The 18,944-nt window shown below is 46.8% G+C and overlaps 7 protein-coding genes across 7 annotated transcripts; 3 read left to right on the plus strand and 4 right to left on the minus strand.

Annotated features, from left to right (window-relative positions):
- Positions 1–641: 641 nt before the first annotated feature.
- DEU56DRAFT_554037 (uncharacterized protein) lies at positions 642–1,435 on the plus strand. The gene is made up of 4 exons (XM_041346776.1): positions 642–790; positions 848–1,063; positions 1,121–1,226; positions 1,280–1,435. The coding sequence occupies exons 1-4, from the start codon at positions 731–733 to the stop codon at positions 1,303–1,305; spliced, it is 408 nt and encodes a 135-aa protein (XP_041213266.1). The 5' UTR covers positions 642–730; the 3' UTR covers positions 1,306–1,435.
- A 2,202-nt stretch (positions 1,436–3,637) lies between these two features.
- On the minus strand, positions 3,638–5,565 carry DEU56DRAFT_554072 (uncharacterized protein). The gene is made up of 16 exons (XM_041346777.1): positions 5,511–5,565; positions 5,395–5,465; positions 5,331–5,340; positions 5,250–5,269; positions 5,159–5,191; positions 5,010–5,106; positions 4,931–4,953; positions 4,852–4,876; positions 4,763–4,795; positions 4,625–4,701; positions 4,511–4,571; positions 4,405–4,460; positions 4,205–4,289; positions 4,111–4,151; positions 4,021–4,046; positions 3,638–3,962 (listed from the first exon to the last, which is right to left on the minus strand). The coding sequence occupies exons 2-16, from the start codon at positions 5,434–5,436 to the stop codon at positions 3,785–3,787; spliced, it is 807 nt and encodes a 268-aa protein (XP_041213267.1). The 5' UTR covers positions 5,437–5,465; positions 5,511–5,565; the 3' UTR covers positions 3,638–3,784.
- A 3,345-nt stretch (positions 5,566–8,910) lies between these two features.
- DEU56DRAFT_960449 (uncharacterized protein) lies at positions 8,911–10,346 on the minus strand (the record flags this gene model as incomplete). Its single annotated transcript, XM_041359318.1, has 4 exons — positions 9,986–10,346; positions 9,890–9,928; positions 9,335–9,737; positions 8,911–9,283 (listed from the first exon to the last, which is right to left on the minus strand). Exons 1-4 carry the CDS (start codon positions 10,314–10,316, stop codon positions 8,911–8,913), a joined length of 1,146 nt encoding a protein of 381 aa, XP_041213268.1. The 5' UTR covers positions 10,317–10,346.
- Positions 10,347–11,069: 723 nt separating this feature from the next.
- Positions 11,070–12,164, plus strand: DEU56DRAFT_752389 (uncharacterized protein; the record flags this gene model as incomplete). Its single annotated transcript, XM_041349629.1, has 5 exons — positions 11,070–11,084; positions 11,333–11,429; positions 11,646–11,900; positions 11,961–12,083; positions 12,145–12,164. 5 exons carry the CDS (start codon positions 11,070–11,072, stop codon positions 12,162–12,164), a joined length of 510 nt encoding a protein of 169 aa, XP_041213269.1.
- Positions 12,165–12,348: 184 nt separating this feature from the next.
- Positions 12,349–14,034, minus strand: DEU56DRAFT_778196 (uncharacterized protein). Its single transcript, XM_041351815.1, has 8 exons — positions 13,431–14,034; positions 13,237–13,369; positions 13,131–13,185; positions 12,997–13,080; positions 12,931–12,942; positions 12,729–12,881; positions 12,530–12,673; positions 12,349–12,475 (listed from the first exon to the last, which is right to left on the minus strand). The coding sequence occupies exons 1-8, from the start codon at positions 13,682–13,684 to the stop codon at positions 12,426–12,428; spliced, it is 885 nt and encodes a 294-aa protein (XP_041213270.1). The 5' UTR covers positions 13,685–14,034; the 3' UTR covers positions 12,349–12,425.
- Positions 14,035–14,583: 549 nt separating this feature from the next.
- DEU56DRAFT_977491 (uncharacterized protein) lies at positions 14,584–16,073 on the plus strand. Its single transcript, XM_041359651.1, has 6 exons — positions 14,584–14,824; positions 14,875–14,911; positions 14,941–15,161; positions 15,221–15,258; positions 15,307–15,625; positions 15,679–16,073. The coding sequence occupies exons 1-6, from the start codon at positions 14,642–14,644 to the stop codon at positions 15,928–15,930; spliced, it is 1,050 nt and encodes a 349-aa protein (XP_041213271.1). The 5' UTR covers positions 14,584–14,641; the 3' UTR covers positions 15,931–16,073.
- Positions 16,074–16,702: 629 nt separating this feature from the next.
- On the minus strand, positions 16,703–18,417 carry DEU56DRAFT_880215 (uncharacterized protein; the record flags this gene model as incomplete). The annotated part of the gene is made up of 2 exons (XM_041356082.1): positions 16,703–17,654; positions 18,095–18,417. 2 exons carry the CDS (start codon positions 18,415–18,417, stop codon positions 16,703–16,705), a joined length of 1,275 nt encoding a protein of 424 aa, XP_041213272.1.
- Between the last annotated feature and the right edge of the window lie 527 nt (positions 18,418–18,944).

Consider the following 18,944-nt stretch of genomic DNA (forward strand, 5'->3'; position numbering starts at 1 on the left):
ACTTAGGTTGAGTCGTTTGCCCTCAACACTCTTGATCTACAACACTCAGTTCGTAGGTATTCTGCTATTCACGTAGACTTTCTTTTAATCCACCCCCCGCCCATTTTCAGCGAATCGCGAGCTTGTCGGCGTTGACGCGGACTCACGAAACACGGCCTTTGTGTAAGTATGCACGTTGCAAATCCTTCATCTGTATGCTTCTCTGCTAACGAAGCACATGTTAGCCTCACATAACATAAGGACGGGATTTCGACGCCTCATTCCTTTTCTCTCTGCGCTCACCAAAATCTGTCCACCACCCACCTCCCTATATACTTTGGTGTGTTGTGGTCTGAATTCGTATTCCTCTCGGACCCGTCGGTCTGCGCAAGTTTCAGATTGATCACGTTCCGAAGGTTTGCACATCTTCATGAACCTTCGCTCATCTTCAACAAAAGTACAAGGTACATCGCCAGTTATGTCCAATACGAATTCGGATAGCGGGGTCATTGCTTCTTCCCCTGTCGATTCGGTCAGCGACATCTCCATCCGAGTCTCAACGAAGACGAACATTAAATCGTGTTTGATACCAGATGGAGATATAGAAAAGAAGTGCTACCTCCGAGTCCCAGAGCTCCCACCTTTTCCTGATGAGTGGAAACCACCATCCCATACCTGCGCTTGGCTTTTCTTCACTGTCATCTGATGGTTCTCCGTTGGAAAGTCCGATCTTGAGAAGTTTTGGCTGAAGATGAAAGGAAAGAGCTGGAAGGAGTATAATCGACATCACCATCATTTGCCTCTCCATATCGTGAGTATACTTTGACCCTCATTCTGTCTTGCAAGAATGACATTTCTGCTGTTGTAGCAAGTGGGGATCTTGTTCTGCGGCTGTACCCGTCTTGCCTTGGCGACGAGGGAACCACCAGCGTTCATTCATCAACCCGACGATACTTCTATCGTGCCGGATTATTTTTACGTGTTCTTGCTATCGATTCTGTGCTCTGTCCTGGGACTATTCTGTGTCACGTTGCTCTCGTTATTCAATAGGTCAATCGAGCTGCGCGAAGAGATCGAAATGAAGGCAAGGAATTTTACAGTGCTACTATATCGCGCTATCACTGACCAAAAATTCACCCAGGGCCAGAAACGGTTCCAGTTGTCGCTCCACGAGGTCCTCGTTTACGTTGTTCTCTCCCGCATAGCGATCTTTGGCCCCATCTTCTCTTTGATTTGTATCCTCGTCGGTAGGTGCATGTTCTTTATTTACATTCCGCGCTGACTTCTGGTACTTTATTAGGTCTTTATATGATAGTATGGGAGTGATTCTTTTCTGCCTGGCACCCCATCTCGCTTTTCTTGTACACATTTTGTACCTACTACCCCGAGACACTGTTGATCTCGACGCTACCAGCCACTCTGTAGTTTTGTATTAGATCGTAATGATTACCTGTCCAAGTCAGATCGTTATACTTGTTCAGTTTAAAGCTTGTTGAATCGCTTGGCCAAATTCTCGCAGTCGCGATTTAGAACTTCAGCCAACTATGCTCCAAATCCGCAAACCACTGCGATATCGGTGATATTGCACTCTCAGAGGGACTTACCTGTCCAGGAAAATCTTGTCATGTCAGTGCATCATACTTTTTTTAATGTAGTTTCCACGCGGCTTTCGAGCTTGATTGCATTCAAGTTGCGCTTGCATCCGACGCTGCAGTATATTATACAGGTATCTTCCCCCGGAGCTAACGACTCATCTTGATCATTATGCGACCATGGAAAGCACCCATAAGCTGTGATAGATTTGAGTTTTAACCAGTTGCGCAAAATACACAGAATATAGTGTAGGTCTGATTCTGTTTGAACCCAGATATCTTCATATCTCAAATCCGTGACGTGAAGGAACAAGGGCAATATTAATGTATTCCGATCGTTGCTCATCTACTATCGTCACTTCAGAGGTAAAAGTCAGGCTCCCGAGGGAACAAAATTTGAGTGATGTAAGGCTGAAGAAAGTTTCGTGGCTGGATCGAGTCATCTCTCGGCACTCGAGAGCTAACGAGAGCGGACATCCTCGTGATCGCGTAAGGAATGAGTCATAGAAAAAAAACTGTCCGCTGCTGGTATCTGTCGTCGACTGTTACAAACAGGCTGCACCGAGGAATGCGACAAGACAATACAGCAGGAACTACACACCGATATGAATGAAAATGATTCTCTGCTCAAGTGGCAATTTCTTCGTCACGGCACACATAGCACAGTTGAGTGCCCAGGCCGCCTAGAGATATTCCTTTCTGTAGCGCCAGGTCAGTGCCTCGACGAGATGATAGAGAGATAGTGCGTGGTCGGGATAGCCCTGTGGACGTAATGCAAGGGCGTTGCGGAAGAGAGAAGTAGTAGACTCGATGTCCTGGAGATTCTTTTGAAGGTATCCTTTCAAGCGTATCCATGCGAGGTTGGTGAGAGCCGTTGTGTGGTCAGGATGGCTGACTGGACACCGGTCCAGAACCAACTGAAAGTGCTTTAAAGCATTATTGAGGAGAGAGACCCTCTTGCGTATCACGTGTTTGGCAAGTCGTGCGTGGCCTGCATCTCTGTCTCGAGTAATCTCGCAGTCTATGATGGGCTACAGTTGGTATGCAGTCAAAAAAGCCAACAACAGAGGACGGTATCACTTACAACAAATGGTGCACCGTCCTGAGGAAAGTACAATTGGCATCGAGCCGCATACCGCAGAATAGCGATTATGACAGAGCAGCAGCGTAGCGTTGTGATGAGAAAATCGCATGATGTGCGTGGACGGAGACATTAACCAACCAGCTTGGGTCAGCTTGACGCGTTGTTTGTAGCGGTCACGAGACATCTAAATATAATTTGTCGGGACCTCACGTTCAAGTTTGCCCCTGAAGCACTCACTCACACCAATACCTTGCTAACCCTCGACCAGAACCCAACTCACGATAAGTTGAGTCATACTTCTGTCCTCAAAGATATGCTCTTACATATTTTTCACTGCAGGAGGCGCTATGGTGTACAAAATAGGCGGATATGTTTTTACTATCGAGTTTGTGCACTTCTGGTTGAAGACAATGAGAGTTGACTACGACCTTCTCGATGATACGGGTATAAGTGGTGAACTAAACAGGTGGTTTGCCAGACGAGAGATGACAGGTGTCTGGGCTTTTCCCACCTGCTATCCTCCCAAGAGTCGGAAACTTGTTATTGTCATTGCGTGAAAGTTTAGAGAGGATCCCTATTCAACTCCATTCAGGTATTCTGTTTACGAAGAGGAACCTGGAGACCGCAAATGGAAGAAGCAGATGATGGAAGAGAGTGGATTGACTGACGAGCAGACTCCATGGGCTACTATTGCGGACCCTTTTTTTGAACAAAGTTCATATTGATTCGGACGAGCTTCCTTGTGTCGGTAATGTTACTGTTCTTATTTCTACAATCCTCTTTCTGACGAGCGGCCTTAGCATGTCTGGCACTACTGCACTGTACATCTTGCCATTGTGTGTTTGTAGTTTTTGTGAAATTGTAATGCCACTCGCCTCATGTTGATCTTACGTCACTCTTCCGTCCATCAGTACCATGTACTGTGAACCCACTCGAAAGAACTACGGCAATACAACAGCGAGCTACGCATGAGCACTGATTTACCGATCTCTAACTTAGCGTACATAAAGTTACACTGGTTTCTGCAGTGAGATCCTATGTCGGCACAACCCCTATTCACATACTTCATCTGTGGCCCTAGCCCTAACAAAACCTTGTCCGATTCTGACCACAAGCCACTAAGCCCGCCTCATGCTTCAATGGATTCACCTATTGTCCCGTCCATCTGAGTTTGCGAAGGTTTTCCATAGCGAATAGCTGAAACCAACAATGGTATGGGCGTGTCATGCTCATGAGCACGACCGTCGCTACTTCGAAGGTGGAATAGAATCCGTGAGGCCAGGACGCTATGAATAACCACTTGAAGCCTAAACGCAGTGAGTTCGTACTAGTTGGTAGCCAGTGGCAGTTCAACCGGTGACACACGTATCAAACATATTTGTATAGCCGACCTACAGCCAAGCAACGGAAGATAAGTCGTGGGGCAATTGGGGTTCGACATACATGTACACGCACCGGAAGTGCTGCGTCAATAATCACATTGATGACCGTGATGGCTTTGCGAAACGAAGTACACATCAATCACTTTAGAGCCAACTTTTCCACATACCGATAATGCACAACATGTAAAGCATACTACCACCATAGAAGGCTGCTACTATCGAGCTCTGAATTTCCCGGTAGTCGTGGAGCCACTTATATGCAGTAAGGATCAGTATCACTGCCGGGTTTTGCTTGTGGGTCAGGGGGCCAACAGTACGCCTTGCATAGTCACTGACCACATTCAAAAAGTCCCAAGATAGAATATACCAGCGCAGCATTTCTTGACGACTCGAAGCCGCATGGTCCCGGTATAGCAGACACATCTAATAATCATATCATAACGACACGTGTCGGTAAATACGAACGAGCTCACCTGTTGAAATGAGCTGGTGATTTGGAAGGACGTTCATAGAAACGGCGGCGATTATTGTCACCTATTGCAAAGTTAAATGTCTATGCCCTTACTCCAGCCCTGTGGAAGACGCACCACACTATAAATTGATAATCCAATCAGCACTCTTTTGCTCTTTTCCCAGAATGCCCAGGTCCGAATAACCAGCAAGCCTGTTGTAGAAGCATGATCTACTCTGCTCTTCACACGGACGGTGAGTTGTACAACTCGCACCTTCCGCAGCAATGATACCTATAATATGAATAACTGAAGATCGCGTTGTTAGGCTGAGTGAAAATTAACCACTGGGCACAACGATTTACTGTTTTCTTCCAGACTAGGGGGACACTTTGCGCCATGCAATCAGCTTATCATTAGAAGCCACTTTTTCTGAATACTTACCGGACCGCTGACACGCAGTGCAGCTAAGACATCCATCAAAAATCCGCAAAGATAAAGATCATCAGAGTGGGTGACTCACCATATGCAGTCAGTCCAGAGCCTACGAAAGGCAGATATCGAGATATGGTGAAGATGACACGAATGAAACCCCATGGCCTGTTCCAGGTCCACTGTACCTGTAGAGCGTGATGAAAACAAGAGTCATAGACAGATCATATTGATCTTGACCTCGTCCTGGAACGTGATGCAGAAATCAAATATCTAAGGCGCCGAAAAGAGCCATTGAGCTGGTGACACCACGAATGTGCTCGGTACTCACGAGAATTGCAAGACCGCCAACTGGGGATACAACGTAGTCAGCAATCCCCGTCTGCTTCACCGACGATCCATAGGCACTTACTATTGGCATACTGAATCAAATATCATGTTAGCGTCGAGATTACCAATGTGCGACCTTTGCATACCTTGGATATCTGCAAATCCTCAACCTCTGAAACGAAAGACATCTCAGCAAAGAGTGCCAAGACGCTATTCCCTGTACTTATAAGATCCTCCCACAAATCAGGAAGCACCGACATACCTAAGTATGACTACCAATACACACGATCGAGCTTCCAACACACTCTCAAGATATGTGATCATCCTGAACGCCGCGCCCCTGGATAAAAATAGCACAGAAAGATAACGGAAACGGAAACTCATTCGACACCTTACGATATGCTAACCAACCATGTTCGTTGGTACTTCATTGGCGCTGTGCAAGGCGCTACGTGCAGACTTGAGGATTTATACATGATCAGTGAGGTTCATCAGCTTCACCATCGGATTCATATATACGTTTGTAGATGATCGTACCTTGAAACCCAGGCTTACCCTAAGGCCTAAATTGTATCAGGTTTGATTCGCTCGGATTCTAGCAGGTTACCAGCACTCTACCACGCATTGCAATTATAGGGCTCTGCAATCGTCAAAAACATATAATACCATCCCATGTCTCTGAGATACGATACCAACCATCTAACTGGAGCCGACTGACCACGGTCTTTTGAAAATTCCTAGAGCTGGGCGGCTACAAGGATACACAAAAACTTATACTTAGATGGGTCAGGTCCGACTGGCCAGATAACAAACATTGCATGGACTGGCGATAGTGGAATTTGAACTCTAAACGGTTTTTCGTGGCTGTGACCAGTAGCCCGCGAAGTGCATGTACCCAGTGACGCTGATCGATATATTTTGTAGTTCACATAATTGTATATGTCATCGATAGATATTGGTGTTCGAGACAAGCGTCGACGTTGCATATTGATATAAACTGCTGAGATGTTCATATTTGTGAATCAAAAGGCTGGATGGAGGCACGGAGTTAAGGAGACGAACCGGAAGTTCGACCTTAATTATACTTCTGATCTTTGAGCGCAGCGTTGAGGAGCACAGACCTGTTCGTGATCCGGAAGACTCTATACATGCACGTCAGCTATCTCCAATGTTCTCCGCCAACAGCTGTGTACCATTGAGTCCGGCCAAACTTCTTATGGGAGTTCAGCTGACAAAAGGGATATGATTTCTACAGTTCAGACTCCGTGCGAGCATCAGAGAACCCGTTGCTACTTTGAAGGACGTTCAAAGGCTCAAATTTTGCAGAGGCGCTGCGACTGATCCAAAGGACCCTCCGATTAGTATCTACGCCATCTACCTGAAGATGACATGGAATACAAGGGCGTGTATATGGGCAGTATCAGACAGAAAGGTACGTTACCAGTCTAAAGGGCACGAACAAGGTGTCAGTAACATCAAGAAGTGGAGAGAAAGCATAAGTATAATCAGACCTCGTACTAGTGCTGGTTGGATCTAGTTGCCTCATGCTAGAAGGACTGGTCACGAAGTTTACTGAGATACGTGCACATTAGTAACAGTAGGATGGAAGGAGAGGTGATATAAGAGCGAGCTACGAGCTCGAGACTGATATCGGGTCTCTAGTGACAACCTATAATATCAGAGTTGCGAAAAGTTGACTCAAGAAAGGCTCATCATTATATTCCCACGCTGACCAGCGGCGGTCACGACTGACAAATGTCCAATTTTAGGTTGCGCAACGCGGCGTTGCAGTTGCCACCTGCAAACTTCTACGACTTGATCTTGTATTTCCTCTCTGACAAGCAAAATAACTGTCTGGGTGTTCAGATTCAGGCAAGTGCGATCATGGTCAGAGAAATGAGGACAGCAACACTAGCACTTGCCGAACGAGTTCCTTACTACCGATCTCAATTTCTGGTTCAAACTTCAAAGTGAGAGGCATCGATTATCTGTGAGCCGTCGGCACCGACTATCCTCGAAGGAGCTTGCAGCCAGCCACCCGTACTGGTTCGAAGGCGCAGAGAAGATCCCAAGTCGATGGTGTTCCGCTACTATCTTGTCAGGGAGCTGGATGCGGACCGTGAAGTGAAGAAGCAGGTATTGGAAGTGAGTGGGCTGAACGACGAGGATTCGCCTTGGGTCACTGTTGCAGGCCAGTTTTTCCGATTCTGTCGTTGTAGTCGCAATGCGAACTAAATCAAAGTGGGCTCAGGTAGATTGTCACATCACTGCTTGCCGCACCAGCACCAAATGATATCTGCCACTCGCAGCTGCTTGCCCCATGTACGGATCGATCTTCTTTCTCAAAAACTTCATTGTGCCCTTAATTCCTGTTGCTGTTTCTCAATACAATTTTGCACTGATACAACGCCATACGGGCACGATGCAGCACACACGATTCGTTCTGGAAGACGCAAGGGTGCTTCAAATGGCTGCGTCAGATTAGCATCGGCTCAGAATCTGGTAACTGTAGCTCCATTGGTCTTACAGCACTCTTATTCCTACTAATACCTAGGCCATTCGTCGTATCTAGACTCACTTGGCCCAGGAAGCGCTAGACAATGAGACATTCATAGGATGCGATACAGCGTTAGCCACTGACACTGCCACAAACAACCACTCCAGCACGTCAGCAGCGGTATCCCAAAAATATATGCGTTGAAGCATTCAAATTATCCACAGACTCACTGACCAGTTTAGTCTTCCTCAGGTGACGATGGACAGTCAGCTTAGGGAAATGCTGATCGCCATGACAGACCTGTAGATCATGGTGTCGACGTCAAACGGTGTGGTCGCGGGACTCCAGTATACAGTAGATGATACGAGATCATGCAATTGCGACTATGGCACAGCTCCGCCTATCATTTTCAGCGGGGCAGCATCCTCGACAAGAAATCTCCCCCGGAATATATAGACTGGACGGGCTTCAGGTTTGTCCCGCCTCAGATATGGATTTGACATTCTATCTTCACATCTCGCGTCATACCGCACGGAAGGGCCGCCAACGTTCATGCATCAACATATCTCGTATTCACTACCCTTCCAAACAACGGCCAACTCATTCGCATCATCTACGGAAGACCAGTCCTAATTATCGCACCGGGATAAGTTGAGAGTGGTGACAATTCTGCTTGATTTGTTCGCGAGCTTGGTAATTCTAGGGTCATTGAAAAGCGAGCGTCGAACTGGGACGGAGTCTAACTAATACTTACAGACGCTCCGGGCATACTTATGTTTTGCGATTTAGTTGTAATCATAGTTGAATCGCTGCTTCCTAGAATGCTTCGCTCAGGTGGAGGTGACAGTCAGAGAGTATCAAACACACTGCACTTCGGATCGCGTCCAAGGGTTACCATCCTCCGGTGTCGTTATGTTCGTCGATGAACCAGTCGATTTCTAATTTCTGACCGGTTCCGAGGGTCAACATGCATTACTGGACATGATTATTAAAGTACAAAGTACATAACAAGTAACACGAGCACGAACTACGAGTGCGGCAAAAAATTACTCCACGACATTGTCTTGTATGCATTAGGAGGAAGGTTGCGTAAAGTGGTGAACATAAGTATGAATAGGCTGATACGTCCTATGCCGTATAATACAGGACATATTAAAAACAACACTTAAAACTTCACCGAATCCTGTTCTTTAGCTCTCCATCTATACAGGACGAAGCCCACCGCGAAACCAAGCCAGGGCATGATAATTATAGTGACGGTACTCGTGCACCATAAGAGCTGTTCTTGATGTGAGGGGAAGGAATAAAACCAAGCTGTACAGTGGATGCCGCTAAATATGGTTGCAATTGCAAATCCAACGAACGTCAGAACATTACTTTCCCAGCGTTTTAGTTTAATGTTGTGGATGCCATCAAATGATGCAGCTCGTAGCTTTCGAGGAGAGAAGCCATCAATGCCAAGGATTTTCAAAAATATGTCACAGAATGAAACAACGATAAGCTCCAAAGGCATCGGATGATCGTCGTTTTCAGAGACACTAAGAAGGGCATAATCAGCAGCGGTAGAATGGATTGAGGCGCAAACGTACACATAGACCTCTGGCTTTGACTTGGTCGACTTCCAGTAGACTGGATGCGGACAATCTACATCCAGAGGCTTATGCCACCACACAGTATAGGTAATGAAGTTGAGAACCACGAACGCGAGTGTTCCCACCTCAAACTGTGTGGGCTCGAGGTGATAGATGGTGCGGGAAAGGAGCTGCAGAGTAAACCAAGACCCCTGAAGGAGGATTGATCCTTTAGATATCACATTCCCTTTGCTCCGGTCGGAGATCTGCCTTTTCGTCAGGGTCGGGCCACAGATAGACCCATGACGTATCAGATAGAAAAGGTGGTCAGGTGATAGTGTTTGGTAGGGTTTCCCGTCCACATAAAGCATGAAACCGCCCATTAGAAGAAAGAAGCTGTGAGTCCGAGTCCATGTGTAATCTAAGGACACGAATGAGAGATGAGTTCGAGAGAGCACGAGTCAAACTTGCCTTCAGCATGCGCTGCAACAGCATGGGGGTCGGTGTGATCTTATGAGGTAAGTAAGCCGTCAGTAACCATATTCAAGATGCGAGATAGAATGTCGAGTTCACCTTTGTTTTGCGCTACAGGTGCTTCAGGACGCTCATTGACTAAAAGAAAGTGCATACTAGGTCGTCCAACGAACATGTCCAGAGTGTAGGACTCACTTTTAGACCAGTCTTTGGGATGAAGACTGAAACACTCCTGAAACTGTGCTGTAATATGACGAGTCCAAATCCACTGGCGCAGAGCCCATCCAACGATTAGGTCGGGAGCGAGTAGTGCGACTACCATGATGCCAAACCGTCGCCATAGAATACGAAGGTCGCTGTCGTGAGGACTCGGAATATTGGGATGAATGGCGCTATATATACACGCGAGAAAAGTCAGAGCGCAGGTAGAGATGATGCCCCACAAGGTTCTCTCGTCCACGGTTAATAGCGCTTCAAAACCATTACTGATAGTAGTTGAATTAGTAGTAGGTGCAGCTTGGATCATTTGAACGAGGTAGAGAACGCAGAGAAGACACTTGAAGCTCATTGTTGGATACTTGGGGGGGGGGGGGGGGGGAAGGCTTCAACGTTATATCTCAAACATCATTCACTCACTATATAAGATTGGATAGCAACGTCACCTCATGAGAGTACTTAATTAAACTTTGACGCCAGTGACATGCATCATGTTTGCCTGGCGTCTATGATTTGGCAAGCACAAGGAAAGGCCTCGAGGATATGGTGTGCGACACTGCCACGTGCCGAATACCTATTATGACACATGGCTGTCTGGCTACCTCTTGGAAAGAGGTTTAAAACGCGTCGTCGACTCGTCGTGACTCAGTTTCCGACCCAGAAAAGCTGCTCATATGCAAGCAGGGAATTCGGTTGAAGGCTGAGAAGAAGTACTTGTTCGCTTCAAAGGTCGAGAGCCAAGAAGTTCGGAAGACAGTCGTTCCTGGTCTAGCTGATGCCCGCATGCAGAAACAAAGAACCATTTTCAATCTCACAACAACCCTGATATCAATTACATAATAATGTGTCTTACGCCTGCGGCCCAGAAATCGTTCATAGGTTCGAATTCTGGCCTTCCATACAGGATGCTGGCATTCCGTATTTCCATGCTATAGGCGGTCGCTCACACACGACTAGATCAACCGCATGTAGACTTTGCCATCATTTCTTTGGAATATATAGTATGTAGGTCCTCCGAATGTACATTTGAGTCGGAATTCGATGGGTGTCCGGATCGTCTCCCATGCTGCAGCTGAAGGTGCGTTCTTGACTCGTAGTGTCGCTGTGCACATGAAACTGGTCCTGATTAGCTGGTGCATCTGATGGTATTCACCATTACAATGAAATGTCGCCTCACACATCGCAATAACCACATTGATAATGAACGCTGCCTCACGCATCGCCATAACCCGCTTCGTCCTTTGAAGAACCTGACATCCCTATTGCTGTTCGAGTTCTATCTGAACAAAAAGATTGTTTCTGTTGGCCTCGTTATGTCCATGACAGTCCACCAGTGAACGCACTTGTCCTTCACGCCGACTCGGAATCACCTGCTCCGGTGCTTCCGCCTTACTAGCAAAACTCCAGTACTTTGAAAAACCAGGTCCGTGCACTCCCTTGAAGGATCAGCGCTTTGGAGATTCGCAATTTACTCATTCTCTTCTTCTCCTTCGCGCTCTCCCCACTTTTGCGCCCCGCTCTCTGGTTTTTGATCTACAATACTAATCCGAGGTGGGTGTCCCGCTGCTCACACCAACGTCCTCTCACAACTTGTAAATCCATCGCTATCCACTTCAAACCGTGCCCAATAACGATGTAGACGACTTTGTCACCACTTCCTCCTCTCTCGATTGGGGCAACGATATCCCAAAAGAACCGACACATACCTGTGACTACAAGCCCCACAGAGAGGTCGACACTCAGGTCTCAAACCTTCCTGATGACGAGGAACCAGCCCAGCCCTACGCTCGAGTTTTCTTCACTAGAGTTTGCTCGACCACTCTCGTCAGGCCCAATCACGAGCAAGTGTGGAAGGAGGTGAGCCAAGGGTTGTATAATCTTAACCTGATAGTTTGTAGGTGTATCTCGTTAGTTTTCGGGAGCGCAGAACTGACTGTTTTGATATCTTATCCAGGTGGTTTTATAGCGTGTCTAGGGGTGAATCTGATGGACTACTGGTCTTCTATTGCGGGAGCTTGCGCGTTAGCCCTGTTCTTGGACGCCGTTTTCAAGAGCGATGTGCGGGCGATCTCCAGGGGTGTGTTAGCTTCCATTCAGTAGCTTGGTGTTGCCTTGTGTTACTTTCAACGAAATTGTAGGGTTACCGGATCATGTATGAAACCCGATCTAGCACTGAAGGTCCTCACGCACAAATCGTGTTCGACGACACGAAGTTGGATGACATTTGTAGGCAACTTTGAGCTACCTTGAACAGACGTAATTATGGTGTATGTGTGGACATGTTCCACGAGCCTCATCGTGATTGTCGCGACTTTCTGGCTATGCGAGGGCATCCAGAGACCCCTAAATATCTAATCAATGATATATTACTGGTACAGCGCTGCAGACTAGGCATGACCAACATGCTACAACCTGCAAATCAATCCAATGGAGCTAGTGACTTATTGGCATCAATAGCAGAGCCAACCCCTACCATCATTATCAGACTGTATACGGTAGCATCGAGAACACAGCATGACGAACCTCCATTTACCCCGCTGTTAATGGTTGTTCCTGTCACTTCTGAATCAACAGATACCACACTGTGGCTGTAAACATTATAATTGTATATGATCGTGAAGCTGGGGCTAGGGGACGACGGTCTGCTTTGCGAGATCGGGGCTCTGACTGAGATATCAAGAAACTTGTCAAATATTATCACGGGTGACAATTAACAACGCACTGGTTCGATCATCATCTGATTCTCCGGCTTCTTCCTCGGATATCGTGCTTTGGTTGAATCGGTTCAACGTCGCGAGGACCTCGTTGGCCTCCTGTTCCGTATGTACATCCACATTAATGCCTCGGAGGGTTTCATTCGGAGGAAGATCTCTGACTGATTCCTTTATGTAAAATATGGGTGCGCACAAAGACAGCACACCAACCTGAAATATTACCTTGAGCAAAAGGATGCTTAGTACTCTGTCACAAAATGCAGCGAATACACCCACCTTCTACCACATCACACGGACTCTCTTCGCAAACAGAAACGTCGCCGTGAGCTTGCGCAGATTCACTGGCGCTTCCTGATGTGGCTAACAGATCGGAGTCAGCAAAGGCAACTCAATGTTTCCCATTGGCATACCAAGGATATCATTCTTATCCGGGAGTAGCAGTCTGTTCAGGTCTTCCGAAGTCCTCTGCGTTACTATTCAACTCTGAGATGCCTGTTGTACACCTAGTCGACTCACTTTGATAGACGAAAAATTCCGATACGAGACTTTATGAAAATGCTTCGCTTCCGACTCGCGAACGAACAGGTTAACGATGAACATTCGAAAGGATTTCTTTTGCGCCAGAAGCCTGTCTCTGATTATTTTCACACTATGAGGATGGATTATGGATCAGTGCAAGACCTTCTGGCTAGGTGATAATGAAAACTTACTCATCATATCGATCCCTACCAGCGATATAAGCTCGATTGAAGGTAGCTTTGTCTTTTGCTGAGAGGCGCTCGTCCTCCAGCAAGCCAGCCAGCTCTTTCAAGGCTACCAACGATAATTGCAGATAATGCTCGCCCCTTTCACTATGCGTCCTGCCCTTCAGCTCGATCACGGTCATGAGCGAGTCCTCGAATTGGCTTGCAGGACCTAGATTCGTGGATATTCGAATTGTCGTTTTGGACTTTGGGGGATCCATTGAATAGCACTACAAATGACAGAAGCTGGTGTGATGTGTCACGCTAACTTCCTTGCTGATATACAAAGATTTATGCTTGAAGATGAAACGTCCGGAGAGCAAGGAGAACAAGCCTGTGTCTTTTGCAGGAGGATTATAAGAACATAACAATTGCCGACTGCCAGTGGTGAGCGCTTGGTTGACCAAGAATCACGTTAACCTCGAAGTGACTGATCAGGTCAGATAGAACGATGCATGTCGGATATTTCGTTATTCGGAAATTTCTTATCAGGGCACGTAGATATGAACTATGGAGTGCTACGGCCTGCCAGTGAGCCGATAAGTAACTTTGCATGGCAATTGGGTCCATGGCAAGCCCGGGGGAAGTGAATTCTGAAGTCCGCGAAATGGGAAATTGATTATTTAATGCTAAGTCACTTATGTGTGCGTATTTGTTCTCTGCCTGAATTCGACGACTTGGATTTTTAGTCCACATGCAGTAGGTCGCGTTCTTTATTTGCACGCGTCTGTGGCTGAGAATTCGCGTTTTAGGGGCCCTGGTGTACATTGCAGTAGTGGGTACCGTATTTCTGCACATATCACTGTTTAGTCACCATTGTCGTGTGTATTTTTATGCAATGAACAAAACGTTGAGGCTCGATTTTCAAAAATCACCCATATTTATTGGGGGTGATATGCATATGCACGAAGTGACGTGTTGATCAATTGACGAGTTTTGAACCATTTAAGATTTCGGCCCCAACATTTTATTCCTAGGTTATTACATAGTATTTTGGTCTAGTTGGATCGTTCAAAAGGTTGAGAATACGGTACCCAGACAAAGTTTGTGCCGCCTTATAAGTATTTGCTATTTGGGCGCTAAAGCGCTAAAGTTGCGCGCTAAAACTGCGCGTGGGAATGACACGCTGTGTTGGCGGGCGTTGCCCACCACCAAATTCACAGCTCAGGCAGTTTTCTATGGCCTCGACTTCTGATGCTCATTCCCATCTTTCTGAATACGAGATTTGGTGGAGGGACCACTACAACTTCCTCAAAGAAAGGGGTTACAAACTACGAAGTCGTTACAGTCCGGACTGGGTGCCCTCTTGGACGAACACCAACAAACTCTACATAGATTGCGAGGACGGAGTCAGGTCGCCAGTAGGTGCTATGTACTTTCGACATTTGATCACTTACCATGTGTCCTTCAGCACTATCTTCTACTAGATGCACAACGCACTCAAGACGGTACACGCGTATCACTTAAAAACGTGTAGACGTAAAGCGACACCCTTATGAGATAGAAATCGGTCGCTGTTTCAGTAGCCCCCCTCTTAGTCAAGATCCGGCCAACCATTGCGTGCCAATTTACGATGTTCTGCAGGTGCCCACCGACAGTGATCTTGCAATAATCGTTATGCCGTTACTTCGAGATGCTACAGATCCCTATTTTGACACGGTCGGAGAAGTCGTAGACTGCATCCAACAGCTTTTCGAGGTAAGGTCTTGATTGAATCAGATTGACTGACCCGTCTCATCACCTACTTTCTTTTGAAGGGGCTGCGCTTCATGCACCGACATCACGTTGCTCACCGGTACGTACCCGAGTTGCCCGAGTGACTTGTTTCATGACCTGGACATAGAGATTGCATGCAATTGAACATACTGATGGACGGCAACATGTTCATAGACCCATGGCATGCAAGCGACCAATACATGTCGGAAGACTTCAAACGCCCGGCCAGGCATCGTACACGCACGTACTCTCCTTCGCGATACTACTATATAGACTTCGGTATTTCCCGCAAATATGAGGCGACCAACACCAACCCATTGGAATATCCCATATTCGGTGGAGATAAAGAAGTGCCCGAGTTCAAGGAAGACAATTATAAACCTCGGAACCCTTTTCCAACTGATGTTTGGTATCTTGGGCATGCCATCCAAGAAACATTTCTTGACGTAAAGTGCAATATTAACTTCTCATGTTTCACACTCTGATTTAGACGGGACAGCACTACTCAGGCGTGAAATTCCTGAGCAGTCTAGTATCAGATATGATGCGCTCGGACCCAACACAGCGGCCAAATATGGACGAAGTTTTTTCTCGATTCCAGATTCTACGTCAGGGCTTCAGCAACTGGAAATTACGTTCCCGGGTGGCTCATGATGAAAAGCGATCTCTTTTTGATTTTATAACCCACTGGGCCCGTCGCATTCAATACACAGTACGCAGGATTCCCCCAACGCATACCTCGCTGGCATAGAACGGACTTTTTTGTAACTAGTCTCCTACATTGCACGAGTTCTCTGTCTATAAGTACTTGTGTTTATAGATGAGGCGTCACAATGACTGCACGCTGCGTGTACGTCCACTGATGTACTTATCGACGTTCTCCAGGGTTCTACTACTTATTATATCTTACACATCAACGCCGCAGTATCCATCACGGCCGATTCTACACCAGTCCCCGAGTCAAGACACCACGAAACATACTCAACAAACGCACATACTACGTATCTTTGACAGTCTTTGTCCCCCAAATGTGACTTGGGCAAAACACCGTCGCCAAATGTACGTCATCGGTGCTTAGAACAAGTTGAATGGTATCCCCCATACATTAATCGGTCTGAGATCCAGCTGCACATCTCATCGAGCGATCATCGGAGCTGCAGTGTCATCGCCTGCGAGATGTTCTGTTCTAAAAAATGGTTCTAGAGCTCCCACAACGCTATGACGAAACAAAGGAGAGCAGACGAATCACTCACAAGCTACGCTGCCAAGTAATTGCCGTTGGCGTTGTCACATTCGTCATGGTAGAATCGCTGCTTCCTAGAATGCGTCGCTCAGGTGGAGGTGATAGATCAGAGATGCGCACTGCACGTCGTATTGTGTCTGATAGTGACCATCCTCCGGTGTCGTTGGGCTCGTTGATGAACCAGTCGACTTCGATTTTCTGACCGGTTCCGAGTGACAACCTGCGACCCTGGATTTGATCAAAAACGTACGACATACATGACAAGTACCACGAGCAAGAACTACAAGTGCGGCACAAAATTACTCCACGACACTGTCTTGTATGCGTCAGGAGGAAGATCGCGCAAAGTGGTGAACATAAGTATGAAAAGGGTGATACGTGCTATGACGTACAATACATTGACCGGGAAGATTAATTTAAACATCACCGAATCAATCCTTGCAGCGATCCATTTATACAGAACCAAGAGCACTGCGAGAGCAATACAGAGTCCGATAGTAATAGCGGCGGCACTCGTCTGCCATAAGAGCTGCTCTTCATATGTGGGGAAGACATAAAACCAAGCGGCACAGTGGATTGCGCTAAAAATGATTCCCGTCGCGTATCCAGCGAGAGTCAGAGCCTTGCTTTGCCGGGGGGTTAGTTCAAAGGGGCAGACGCCATCAAACGTTGCAACTCGTAGCGTTGAAGAAGACATGGCATCAATGCCAAAGAATTTTACAAATGTGTCCATGGCTGAAATAATCGTGGTATGCAAAGGCATCGGACCATTGTTTTTAGGGACACTAAGAGGGACGTGGTCAGCAGCGGTAGAATTGATTGAGGCGCAAACGTACACATGGACCTCTGGCTTGGATTCGGTCGACTTCCAGTAGACTGGATGAGGACATTTTACATCCAGAGGTTTATTCCACCACAGAGCATAGGTGACGAAGTTGAGAACCGCAAAAGCAAGTGTCCCCACCTCAAACTGTGTGGTCTCGAGGTGATAGATGGCGCGGGAGAGGAGCTGCAAAACAAACCAAGACACCTGAATGAGGATCAACCCCTTTGATACCACATTCCCTTTGCTCCGGTCGCGGATCTGCTTTTCTGTGAGGGTTGGGCCACAGATGGATCTAGTACGTATCAGGTTGAGTAGGTGGTCGGGCGACAGTGTTTGGAAGGGTTTCCCGTCCACATAAAGCATGAAACCGCCCATCAGCGCAAAGAAGCTGTGAGTCTGAGTCCATCTGTAATCTAAGGACGTACGTAAGAGATTTAGTTGGAGAGAGTACAAGACAAGCATGCCTTGAGATTGTTCTGAAACATCAACCCCAACGTTCTCCTTCAATGGCTTCGCACGAGTATGAGTTCCTTCATATCCTAAATTGGAGTGCTATGAACTGCCGGTTCGGAAGAAAGACTAGTGCGGATGGTTCACCTTCAGCGTACTTTACGAGAGTATGGGTGCCAGCGTGATCTTAAGAGGTAAGCAAGCCATAAGGACCCATGTTCAGGATGCAAGATAGAAGGTCGAGTTCACCTTCGCGTTGCTCTGCAGGTGCTTCTACACGCTCATCAGTTATGACTAAAAAAGTACATACTCAGTCGTACAAAGAAACTGTTCAGAGTGTAGGACTCACTTTCAGACCAATCTTTGGGATTATGAATACTGAAATGATCCTGAAACTCTGTTGTGATATGCTGAGTCCAGAGCCTCTGGCGCAGAGCCCATGCAATGATCACATCGGGAGCGGCCAGTGCGACCAGCATGATGACAAACCGTCGCCATAGAATACGAAAGGAGCTATCATTAGGACTCGGAATATTGGGATGGATAGCACCATATGTGCATGCAAGAATAGTCAGAGTACAGGTAGAGACAATGCTCCACAGAGTTCTCTGCTCCAAGGATGATACCGCTTCGAAACTATCATTGATAGTAATTGAATTAGTGGTAGGCGCGGCTCGGATCACTCGAACGAGGTAGAGAATGCAGAGAAGTAAGCGCATCCTGGATACCTTGAGGAGGGGGTTGTATCTCAAACGTCTATCCGTTCACTGCTCACTATTAGTATTTCGCCGATTGAATAGATAACGTCACCTCACAAGGCCCACCCTGACACTAGTGGCATCATGTTTGCCTCGTTTATGCGGTTTGGCAAGCGCAAGGAGACATCAAGGGTGACGATGATACAATAGGCGTTCCTAGGCCTTTTGCTAAGAGGTGTAAAAAGCGGGGTCGCGACTCACTGCTCCTTTGCAACTGAAGATATCCATGACGAGAAGAAATGTTACTTCGAATTCGCCCAGCAATGGGTTAAAGGTCTAGCCCTGCAGGAAGAAAACAATCTCAGGCTGAAACGAATTCTGAAATATTATTACATAATAATGACTTACATAATAAACCGCCTCATTGTCTGCTCGCAATGCAGTGCAAATTTACGCTGATTTATATAGGTTAATTTGACCTCATGCATGCATCAATGCATCATGGGTGGCCTCTGCAAACTAGCGGTGTTGATTTGGCCCCAGACCAA

The sequence above is a fragment of the Suillus clintonianus genome (genome assembly GCF_016758775.1).
Source record: "Suillus clintonianus strain FC179 chromosome Unknown DEU56scaffold_8, whole genome shotgun sequence".
NCBI lineage: Eukaryota > Fungi > Basidiomycota > Agaricomycetes > Boletales > Suillaceae > Suillus > Suillus clintonianus.

Excerpts from the sequence above, each read along its gene's own strand:
- DEU56DRAFT_554037 (XM_041346776.1), top strand. The coding sequence starts at position 731 with ATGAAAGGAAAGAGCTGGAAGGAGTATAATCGACATCACCATCATTTG. Across the intron at positions 791-847 it reads ATCATTTGCCTCTCCATATC|CAAGTGGGGATCTTGTTCTG; the intron begins GTGAGTATACTT and ends CTGCTGTTGTAG. Across the intron at positions 1,064-1,120 it reads GCGAAGAGATCGAAATGAAG|GGCCAGAAACGGTTCCAGTT; the intron begins GCAAGGAATTTT and ends AAATTCACCCAG.
- DEU56DRAFT_778196 (XM_041351815.1), bottom strand. The coding sequence starts at position 13,684 with ATGGATCCCCCAAAGTCCAAAACGACAATTCGAATATCCACGAATCTA. Across the intron at positions 13,186-13,236 it reads GGAATTTTTCGTCTATCAAA|AGGACTTCGGAAGACCTGAA; the intron begins GTGAGTCGACTA and ends ATAGTAACGCAG. Across the intron at positions 12,674-12,728 it reads ATCAGATGATGATCGAACCA|TCAGAGCCCCGATCTCGCAA; the intron begins GTGCGTTGTTAA and ends TTGATATCTCAG.
- DEU56DRAFT_977491 (XM_041359651.1), top strand. The coding sequence starts at position 14,642 with ATGGCCTCGACTTCTGATGCTCATTCCCATCTTTCTGAATACGAGATT. Across the intron at positions 14,825-14,874 it reads AGGACGGAGTCAGGTCGCCA|CACTATCTTCTACTAGATGC; the intron begins GTAGGTGCTATG and ends TGTGTCCTTCAG. Across the intron at positions 14,912-14,940 it reads TGCACAACGCACTCAAGACG|ACGTAAAGCGACACCCTTAT; the intron begins GTACACGCGTAT and ends AAAAACGTGTAG.
- DEU56DRAFT_554072 (XM_041346777.1), bottom strand. The coding sequence starts at position 5,436 with ATGTCTTTCGTTTCAGAGGTTGAGGATTTGCAGATATCCAAG. Across the intron at positions 5,192-5,249 it reads TTGGCGGTCTTGCAATTCTC|ATATTTGATTTCTGCATCAC; the intron begins GTGAGTACCGAG and ends TCGGCGCCTTAG. Across the intron at positions 4,572-4,624 it reads GATTATCAATTTATAGTGTG|GTGACAATAATCGCCGCCGT; the intron begins GTGCGTCTTCCA and ends ACTTTGCAATAG.